Consider the following 10,824-nt stretch of genomic DNA (forward strand, 5'->3'; position numbering starts at 1 on the left):
ATCCTGTTGGCAGGGTTGGGAGGGAAAAGACCCTGGAGGAGGGCGACAGCAGAGTCAAATATCACGGTACCCTCACCGCCAGCCTTGGCATGGACGTGGACCTCATGGGTGTCTACAGGTCGGTTTTCATGTTCGCGATGTATGAAGGAGAAGACGAGGACATGTAGGTGAGCGAAGGAAGGATCCGAGCTGGTGAGACTGGACCTGTAGTGCAGGCTGCATTAGCTAGGGAAGTTACAAGCCGCATACAAGTGACTTACAACACCAAGAGCAGTGCTTTCAGTGTAGGAGCTCTCATAGGTCTTGGGGTCCTGGTAGTACTCTGTGCGGTCACCATTACGGGCGATGACGAGAACACCAAGAACGTCAGTCATGTTGGTATTGGGAGTAGGTAGTTGGTGAGTGTTGAGGAATTGGAGAGGAGTGCTGCTGTTCTGTTGTGACGGTTGGAATCCTCGTCCTTAAATCATGGTAGAACGCCAGCCCCTGCGCTTGTATGCCTTGCACTTGTCACTCTAGATCACATTAGGTTAGCAAGGAGAAGGCCTGGAAAACGCAAGGAGGGAACAGCACGGAGCGAACGCATAGAAGCTCGCAGAAGGCATCGTGATGGCCGTTCTGTAAATTGAAAAGTGCCACTTGCTTCCTGACGGCGGCAGCGCCTGACTTGGCAATTGAGCGCGCGCCCAGTGCTGGCTGTACGCCATCATGTGACAGCACGCACAGCAAGTACTTACTGGAATCAATTTCCGTTAAATACTCCACAGCTGCTTCACAGCTTAGCGCTTAATCTTTGCTCAAACTGTCACCATCGGATAAACTTGCGATTTCACAACTTATCCTTCCCTCAAGTTGCAGCTTAGATTTTTTCGATTAGCGTTTTCATACGTCTTTCCTCGAGATAACTGGCATATGATGTCTAACCTAACCAAACTGTTGATTCTTGAACACCAGTGCTGATCTTTCTATTCCAAAACTTGCCAATCGTGTCTTATCATCAATCTTTCATAATGAGTTACCAGGATCAATGTCAGTATTCACATCTCTGATCTCTTTCACATTCTAACCTTAACCTCATCAACAGTTTGTGGCAATCTTCGATCAATTGAAGGAACTTGGGAGAGGTTTTCCCAGGTTGCTGTCAAGGGTGCTGAGTGTGACTCCTGTGAACACCAGCCCCATCCAAAATGTCTAAAAGGGACTTGGGTAGACCTCTTTGACTACATTTATGGGTTCTTGGACAAGAAAGAGAAGAATTGACTTATATGGCTGCATGGCATGGTGGGTGTTGGAAAGTCTGCTGTTGCATTCACTGTAGCTGAAAAGATGAGAGATCTGAAAATGACAGAGGGGGCAAGGAAAGAAAAATGGCTCAGGGGAACATTCTTTTTCTTGCACAAGCACATGAAATGCTGCACCACTGGCTATTTCTTTGTGATGCTTGCCTACCGGCTTGCCTGCAATTTTTCCAGCATCTGGGGGGACGTGAACAGAGCCATCATTGAAAATCCCACCCTGCTAGATCCTGACAAGTCTCTTTGGGATCAGATGGAGGCATTGTTTCTCTGACCTCTCCAGAATCTTTTCCCCAGACTTCATGACTGTCTGCCTTTGGTGTTTGTTATTGATGCCCTTGATGAATGCACACCTGAATCACTTGAATCCAAATCCTTTGATGAACCTACCTCTGAAAACGAGTTAGCTGATGTCATCTCCCTGCTTGGCGAAGCTCTTCGTGAACCTGATCTGCCCATTGTCCACATTCTGCTCACAAGTCGCTTGAAAGAGCATATCCGCAAAGCTATGCAGGCTGAAGAGATGCGCCTGCTTCTGTGTGAAATACTAGTGAAGACCTTTGGGAAGGGTGTTGCTACCACCATCTCGTTAGATGGTGCAGATGTTGACAATGACATCTACATTTTTTTGCAGCACTCATTCAGAGAAGGGAAGTCACTATCCAGACTTCCCACAGCCATTGGCCAATCAACTTGCACAGCTGGCAAGCCAAGTGGGGAGACATTTTATTGTTGCGTCTACGATGATGAAATTCATTGATGATCGAAACCATGATCCCTGTGATCAACTTCAGCTCATGCTCGAGCTAATGAGTGAAATGTTACCAGGAATGGAGGTGTACAAGCTCTACAACTGCATCCTCTCCACATGTGCTGACCCAACACTAGCATATCTGCACTTGTCTGTCATTGCTGCCCTCACAGACCCATTTCCAATGTTGCAGATCTCAAAGCTTCTTGGCCCTGGCCATGGCAGGGATGTCAAGACAGTACTGATGCAGCTACAATCTGTCATAAATGTTCCCACTGACAGCAGTCTCCCCATAGATATCTATCACTTGTCCATTTGTGACTATGTTTCTCAGTGCTCAAACTGCAGCCTCCATCAGGTACAATACATCACATCACTGCACTCCCTACTCGCTCTTTCTTCTTTCCGCTTGATGATGAGAGACCTTCCAGATGGCACTGCCCTCCTAGTTGTGCTTTCAGAATTGAAGAAGCACAGCCAAGCTATGCAATCCCAGGACCCCAAGAATTTGAAAAACTCATTATCCTTCATTGTCCAGCCACCAGGGCCACTGCAAGTTCTCATAGGTCTGCTATGGGTTCGTGGACATTGTGGCTTGGAGTTGCAGTTCTGGCTAGAGACCCCAGATGGGTATGCCTGGTTGCAGACTCAGGGAGGGAATGATTGGATGCTGACCAACAATGGGAGAGACTGGTTACTGACCCAGGGGGGAAGGACTGGTTGCAGACCCCAGGTGGGCTGGACTGGTTGCAGACTCCAGCCATGAAAGTTTGGGTGTGGATCCAGGGTGGGTTAAACTGGCTACAAGCTCAGGCCAGGCTAGACTGGCTACAGACCCAGTATGGATGAGACTGGCTGCAGACTGAAGACATGAAAGACTAGGTGGAGACTCAAGGTGGACAACAGTGGCTGCAAATGCCAGGTGTGCGGGAGTGGCTACTGACCAAGCACGGATGAATTTGGCTGGAGACACTGGGCATACAAGACTGGCTGGAAACCCTGGGCAGGTAGGATTGGCTGAAGACCTCAGGCAGGCAAGATTGGCTGAACACTTTGAGCAGGCATGGTTGGCTGAAGACCATGGGTGGGTGAAACTGGTTGAAAGCTGGGGACCATAGAGACTGGCTGCAGACTGTGGGCAGGAGTATCTGGCTGCAGACCCCAGGTGGGGGACAGTGGCTGCAAACTGCAGATGGCAAAGCCTGGCTGCAGACCCCAGGTGGGCAAGTCTGGATACAGACTGTGTTTGGGAATAGCTGGTTGCAGACCCCAGGTGGGAGAGACTGGCTGCAAATTGTAGATGGGAGAGCTTGGATGAAGACTCTGGGTGGGCAAGTCTGGATGGAGACTCATGGGTGAGACTGGATGGAGACTCACAGGCAAGACTGGGACATTCCATTGAAGGTGAGAAACTGGCTGCAGACCATATGCATGAGTCACCAGTTACAGACAGAGGATGGGCGAGAGTGGCTGTGGACCAGGGACAGGCAAGAATGGCTGCGGACTAAGGTCGAGTGAGAGTGGCTGCCAACTGGGCACGGGCAAGGGTGGCTGCAGACCGAGCAAGGGCGAGAGTGGCTCCAGACCAAACAGGGGCAAGAGTGGCTGCAGACCAAGCAGGGGCAAGAGTGGCTGTGGACTGAGCAGGGGCAAGAGTGGCCATGGACTGAGCAGGGGTGAGAGTGGCTGCAGACTGAGCAGGGGGAACAGTGGATGCAGGCTGAGTTGAAGTGGCTGCAGGCCAAGCCTGGGCCCAGGTGAGAGTGGCTGCAGACCCTAAGTGGTCAGCAGTGGTCCCGCACTTTTCCCTCAATCCCCCAGCCTTCACTGCTATCCTCTGTATCTCAGCGATCCTCACAACCACCCCCCAACAGGGGAGACCAACTACAGACCTCAGATGAGGGAGCCTGGCTGAAGGTTCCTGGCAGCCTACATTGGTTGCAGACCCTTGATGGGCAAGAGTGGATGCAGTACCATGGAGGGTGGGACTGGTTGCAGACCCAAAGTGGGAGAAATTGGCTGCAGGACACAGGCGGTCAAGACTGGCTGCCAACCTCAGGCGGGCAAGACTGGCTACAGACCCAGGGTGGGAAAGACTGGCTGCAGACATATGGCTGAGACTGGTTGCAGACCCAGGGTGGCCAGGACTGGCTCCAAACACCATATGGTCAAGCATGGCATTTGAAGACTATCTGGGTGACTGTCAAAGAATTTTTGAGCAATTTAGAAGCAATCAGGGAGTACACAATTGCCCCAGAACTGCCTTTGCAGCCAGCTTTTCAAGCAATCTAGCTTCTCAAGTCCCTGCCTGATTTCTTGATGTTCCTGACATTCCTGGCATTAAGGCACCAGGATCATTCCACCTCTGCATTATCACAAAGTTACCCACCAGACATGGAGATCATCCATGCTATGAAAGCTTTTTCAACTTTCACATATGAAGCATGCACACACAGTCAATCAGCCTCCAATGCCCTCAATTATGCATGTCAAAACTGGGCTAACCATCTCTCGCGAGCTCCAAATCCGTGGGACGGGAAGCTTGCCCATCTATTCAAATCCTTCTGGAATCATAATCTCCTCTCCTGGCTCGAAAGACAGTGGAGTTTGAAGGATCTACAGTCTTGTCTCGCTATTTTATCAGAAGGCCAGAAACTTGCGATGGTGGGTGTTTCCAACGTTCTCTAGACTCACAACATCAAGGCCTGACTCACGAATACAGGAACATCCTCTCCGGACTCCAGGGTCATCTCAGCCACGGTGAAGATATTAAGATGCGACACGCCACGCTGTCCCACCGTTGTCCATTCATATGTTGCTTGAGTATTTACAGCACGCCGTACGAAATCATAATATTTATAGTACCATAGACAAAGTAACATGAACAAAGGATATGAACGTTACCCAGACAGACATTTGAGTTGGTCCTCGTCGCAGGAGAGAAAGTAACGAAGTCCAACCCCAGAACCAATTCACCAAATAGATATTGCAGAGAGGCCCCAGGCTCCGCAATGAGGCAAGTGCAAAAGATAACAGCTGAAATACACAATGCATGTAGATGCGAGATCCTTCGGGCACTACAATCGGCAGAGCTCGTCGTCCTGAGGTGCGCATAAACTGTCAGGAATAATATGATGCAGGAAGAGGCAGAATTGCCTACACAGAACCAACGACTCGGAACAATCGACATGAATGAAAATGGGATGGTGACTGGGACGGAGATCGTTGTGCAAAATCTGAAAGGCCAGAGCAGAATCCAGAGCAATGAACGAGAATCCCAGACATTAATGCGCCAAGATGCGCGTGCCAGTGGTGTATTCACGACATCTTGATGAGCAAGTAGCGGATCGTGACGAGGAAATTCATTGTCGCACAGTAATAGCTATTGCAGGAATGAATATCACTGCGCACTGTCACTTTCGGGGGGCCGACGCCATTGCTTCGATTTAAGTTTAGTCCCGGAAATGCGACATAGGCGTATGTGTTATGTCCAGTGCACACCTCTTGCAATTTGAGATCTGATGTTCAACCTCCAACTAAAAGGATTCTTCAGCGTTCCAAGACCACACGACCCACGTACGAATCCAACGTCCAGTGCAATACATAGAATAATGCTACAGGTATAGTGTATGATCCACAAATGCATAGTACGGACAGCAATGACCATGCGAATATAAAGTGTAAGTATGTATGTAATAGCAAGACCCGCACGTCTCACGCGCTCGCAGTAATGACAGGCGGAAGCTCCATCGCCCTTCCCTGCCCTTGCGCTTGCGGACCCGGTTTCTTCTTGCTTCCTCCCGCTATACCCAAGGTCCCCCCACCCCCTGCTCCATTGGTCCCCCCACCTAATCCATTAGTGCTACCACCGCCAGCTCCAGCTCCAGCGCCACCAACATCTCTTCCCTCCACCCCAAGCCCACTGAATGCGCGCATCGGTTCCACTGGAACGGCATCCGACATATCGGGCATTGACATTAGCACCGGCTCCTTCGCTTTGTTCTTCTTCTTGACAGTCCCTGCAGCAGCACCTGTCTTGAGTACCTGACCCAAAGGTCCAAGCTTCGCCTGCGCAGGTGCGGGTGCATCGTCTGCAATCGTGATGACGCGTGTGAACTCGCCTGACGAACTTGGTCCAAAAGGTAATGGTATAGCACCAGGGTGAGGAAGTAAGCCAAATTGAGGGCCAGGTGGGAGGTAAGGGAGACCTTGGAAGGTGCCGGGAGGTGCGAGTGCTGCAAGCCGCATATGAAAGTAGGGACGCAATAGCCCGATCTGATCGCCCACATTCTTGCTCGTGATAGGAAGTAGCGAAGGCGGTGGTGGATATGGCGGTGGCGGTTCTTTGGGTTTTGCCCTGAGAGCGGAATAAAATTAGACGAGAAATCGTGAGACTGGATGGATAAGACGTACTCGATGGCAGCCCCTGCCGCTCCCCGTGATTTCCCTTTGAGTAACTTCTTTGGGATAGTGAGACTCGATAGCCCCAATTCCGCAGCAATGCCAAGCTCCCGTAACCCGAGAAAGTCATCACCAAGTGAGTCAGAAAATCCACCCATAACAAACGCACTCTCGTCCTCTTCGTCATCCTCGCCAGCGAAAAGCGCATCGTCGTCAAGAACTTCTACCTGTGTCTGTGCATATGGTGAGTACAAGGGATGTTGACTAATGAGTAAAAGGAAGGAAAGACTGACAGCTTCGCGATACGCTCCAACAAGCTTCTTCTCGAGGTCAATAAGGCGCGAACCGTGCCGGACGACGTCGTCCTTGATGTACCGCTCAAGATCTTGAATCCTCGTCACTCCACTCTCGAAGAGTGTATGCAGGATGATTTCCTATAACACTACCAGTGAGTTCCAGGTTAACAATGGGAGAGAAAAGGTGAGACGTACCTCTGGCGTCATGCTCTTCGCATACTTGTCGCACATGAATCGTAGCGTTCGACCAACATTGAGGAAATACTCAGACGTCACCCCCGCCATCACATCCAGTGCAGCGCTTGACGTCCCTGGACATATAGTGAAAGTAAGTACGCTAGCCTCTAGCTGCCTATTACACCAAACAAAATGATGATGAAAGAAGAGCATGGAACGCACCTTGAAATCCTTCATGCTCTAGCACCTTCCGATTCATCCATTTCAGACATTCGTCCGCGTTCTTCTCACCAACTTCTAGTTCCACCGGTCCCTTCACTTGTCTAAGGCCAGCATATCTCGCTCGCCACGGCCGCTCATCTATCACCTCATCAACCATGCCTTCTTCCCCCAGATCTGGCGGCTCATCACCCATACCACCCTCTTCTGTGTTTAGGTTGAGCGCGGCAAACTTAGCATGCGTACGTCGGACCCGTTTAAGAGTTTTAATGTTCATGTTCATGATACTGAGGAGGGTGTTGGGTGCGGGAGTATCTCTGTCCCTGTATTTTGCTAGGGACTGAGGGCGGAGTTTCCGTCGCTTGCGGGGCCTTGCAAATTGTGATGAGTGTATGGCTGGGATTGCGGATAGAGGGTCGATGCAGCAAAAGGCTGGGGAAGGGCTGGAAGTCCATTGGCGAGGAATAAGTCGGACTGAACAGAGGACCACCAAGTCGAATTCGGGTCGTCTGCCGTGGGAATAGGCGCAAAGGGAGCAGGGCTTAGACGTACGCGTTTACGAGGACGGTAAGATGAACCGTTTCTGCATCGAATAAGCGAAGAGGTACCGCAATCAGTATTTGCCGATCAATGTACGGAAGATGCATTGGTAAAGGAACAAAAAGGCGAGGCTCACAGCTTGCGTTTCTCCCCCGAGTCGTTATCTATTGACATTAACACCTTCGTCTGCTTCGCTATCATAATCATTTGTAGAAGCAGATGAGCTGTATCCATTCGGGATGCTTGATGGACCAGCTTCTGACTCGAGTACATGGAACGCGGCCATACCGTGTGGCGTACGCTCAAGCGCAGGAGAATCGGCAAAGGGGAGATCCATGCGCTGCTTTGGGGTGATGGTAGTTTGTGTTGCGGTCAATGACGGAGATCGTCTGTGAGCATATGCCGTGCCATTAATCTTGGGCCGTGCCGTCGCGTTAGGTCTCATTGGGACGGGAGAAGCGGAATGCGAAGGCTGGGATAAAGCAGCAGGTAAGGGAGGGTCGATTCGTTCCTTGCGGTCAGTGATGTTCTTCAGTAGTCTATCGGCTTTTTTCTTGAGGCGCATTGCGCACTGGCGGAGAGGGTGGTCCTGCGCGGCACAGTGGGCCTCACCACGCGTTTTCACGACGGTGATACATACCTCAGTCGCATTGTAGGTGAAACAGTTTGACCATATCAGATCTAGATCATCTGCAAACTCGCGCTTGGACTTGTATTGCTTTGATTTGACCTTCTTGAGCATGGTTTGAAGGTCCATGGGGTTTACGATCACTAGATGGTATGAGACAAGATATGTTGAGACGGGATATGTGCGCGCACCATCGTAGTAGTCGGAACATCGGATTTTGCAACTGGCTTAAGGAACGCCTCCGCGTCGTGATTATCCTGTGTATGATGTCAGCGGGGTAAGATAGCGTTGATCCGCATGCACACACCATGGTCACTGTACGCAGATCATGAAGCAGTCCCTCAAGGGAGTCATAGAATGGTTCTGATACCTTGGCATCGAAGCTTTGGCGCTAGAATGATTTTAATGCATTATTTCTGCTTTAGCACAGCACGGAACAACAAGACTCACGCGTGCGTCCTTGACAGCACTCAGAAGTAGCCTAAGGTCAGGCGAGGGCCTAACCTGGCTCTCGGTGAGTGTCCTGAGGAGATTCTGCATACTGTTAGTTACGTGTGTATGGATGGCTTGACGAAGCTTACATTCATCCTCTGGTCGCGCCGGCTGGCGTTAACCGCGCAACGGACTCAGCGGGACAACTGCCTTGTTCAGTCGGAGTTTGAATGTCTATGGAAGTTTCCGGCCAAGATAATACAAGCGCTTATGATGGGTTTTGGCCTACGTAATTAATGGTTGGCTAACTTTTGAGTCGATGTCAGGTTCCTTCCCAACCGCAGTGTCAAGAGAAGAGGGCTGCATCAGTGCGAGAAAATAAAATAATAAATCACGTGCACATTGAACTTTCCATATGTAGCCCAAACCTTATCCCTTGTTCTCTCTCCACAGTGGCTGGCAGAAAACATTGGTAAATATTCTTCAACCACTGTAGCAAACCCTTCAGACCTTGAAATAAAGGGAAATAATCAAAGAAATGCATTACTAAATTTGAGTCTGTTTGGATATGCACATTTGGCCAAATTAACCTGAACTAACTTGAGAATTTTGATTTGTAAGCCCAGGCTCAGTGTGACATCAGTGTGATAATCAATAATCAAGAGATAATGAATACCCAACATACCAGCAACTTGAACTCAGACTCACTCTTCTAAGATGAGCATTCATACCTGTTCAAAACACAGTGGTATCCTCTCCCTACTACTATATACCACTATGCTGAAGAAAAAGGCAATGTGTTAAGAACCATGCTCAAGGGAGAGAGAGACTGACTCAGAGGGGCTTGGCCTCAGCTCATATGCTGTGCCCCTTACCCAAGTATGTGCCCTTCATTTCAGATGAAGTCTGAAGGACTTCCGGAGGCTGGCTACTCTGGTGGAGTGTGGGAGAACTTCTGGAGGAGCATGGGAAACATCCAGAGGAGCATGGGAGAGTTCTGGAGGAGTACAGGAAATACTTGGAGGAGTTCCCACTGCACAGGAAGTGGAGAGACCCCAAGGTAATATCTCTACAGGAAACAGGATGGAAAGGTAGGAGGTCTGGAGGACAGGAGGACAGCATGTCTGGAGGTCTGGAAGTATGGGGGACAGGAGGACAGGTGTCCAGAGGTATGGAGGACAGGACATCCAGAGATACAAAGGACAGGACATCTAGAGGTATGGAACTACTGATTCTGGGTACCAAGTACTGATTCCCAAGTCTTGAGTACCAACACTCAGTAGGACCACCAATACACTCACATAGACTTGGACTAAAACTCTCATTAAGGAAGTGAAGCATAATAATGATTTTCATTTTTTTTTCATTATCACTGATGTTTCAGATTCTTCAGCTTATATCTTGGTCAAATGATACCCAATGACAAGGACAGACTACCAAGACACTCACCTTGACTTGACTACAACTTTCATTTTTTCATTATCATTTGCCTATATTGACTACCAAGTCCTGAGTCCCAACACTCAGAAGTCAGTAGTACTGGGTTTCAGGTTTTGGTGGTCTCTGGTACTACAAAACATATGTCCAGGTTTCAGGTTTTGGCACTTGACACTTGGTGAATTGTGTAATGAAATAAAAAATTTCATGTTATTACATTTTTTTGAGATTCAGTTTTTGAGTCTTGAGATTTGGTTTGTGGTGTTCAGTTTTTGAGTTTTGGGTTTCAAGTCTCAAGTTTTGGGCTTCAGGTTTCAGCACTTGACACTCAGTGAATTGTGTAATGAAATAAAAAAATTTCATGTTATATACATTTTTTCAAGATTTGGTTTTTGGTTTTTGGTTCTTGAGTTTTGGGTTTTGAGTCTCATCACTTGATACTTGGTGATTTGTGTAGTGAAAAATTCACATGTTGCATACTGTCATATCCTGTATGCCAGACCTAGATCCTATAATATTCCCACGCCTTCTGGGCCTATTTCTGGACCCCACATCCAACTCATGCCCAGATCCCCTTTCACTGTGTGCTCCACACCTCAGCAGGATTAGCTCTGCTATGGATTTACCCCTGAGCTCCAGACCTCTGGA

General features: G+C 49.2%; 4 protein-coding genes across 4 annotated transcripts; 2 read left to right on the forward strand and 2 right to left on the reverse strand.

Annotated features, from left to right (window-relative positions):
* Nucleotides 1-126: 126 nt before the first annotated feature.
* On the reverse strand, nt 127-374 carry BJ212DRAFT_1490891 (uncharacterized protein; the record flags this gene model as incomplete). Its single annotated transcript, XM_041341476.1, has 2 exons — nt 127-204; nt 261-374. 2 exons carry the CDS (start codon nt 372-374, stop codon nt 127-129), a joined length of 192 nt encoding a protein of 63 aa, XP_041184848.1.
* Nucleotides 375-781: 407 nt separating this feature from the next.
* BJ212DRAFT_1544527 (uncharacterized protein) lies at nt 782-1,812 on the forward strand. Its single transcript, XM_041341864.1, has 2 exons — nt 782-1,029; nt 1,085-1,812. Exon 2 carries the CDS (start codon nt 1,279-1,281, stop codon nt 1,567-1,569), a length of 291 nt encoding a protein of 96 aa, XP_041184849.1. The 5' UTR covers nt 782-1,029; nt 1,085-1,278; the 3' UTR covers nt 1,570-1,812.
* Nucleotides 792-1,349, forward strand: BJ212DRAFT_1418714 (uncharacterized protein). The gene is made up of 2 exons (XM_041337597.1): nt 792-1,029; nt 1,085-1,349. Exons 1-2 carry the CDS (start codon nt 1,011-1,013, stop codon nt 1,258-1,260), a joined length of 195 nt encoding a protein of 64 aa, XP_041184850.1. The 5' UTR covers nt 792-1,010; the 3' UTR covers nt 1,261-1,349.
* Nucleotides 1,813-4,842: 3,030 nt separating the features above from the next.
* BJ212DRAFT_886546 (uncharacterized protein) lies at nt 4,843-5,478 on the reverse strand. The gene has a single exon (XM_041344273.1). The coding sequence runs from the start codon at nt 5,234-5,236 to the stop codon at nt 4,874-4,876; it is 363 nt and encodes a 120-aa protein (XP_041184851.1). The 5' UTR covers nt 5,237-5,478; the 3' UTR covers nt 4,843-4,873.
* Between the last annotated feature and the right edge of the window lie 5,346 nt (nt 5,479-10,824).

Source organism: Suillus subaureus (assembly GCF_016647635.1).
Source record: "Suillus subaureus strain MN1 chromosome Unknown BJ212scaffold_563, whole genome shotgun sequence".
Taxonomy (NCBI): Eukaryota; Fungi; Basidiomycota; class Agaricomycetes; order Boletales; family Suillaceae; genus Suillus; species Suillus subaureus.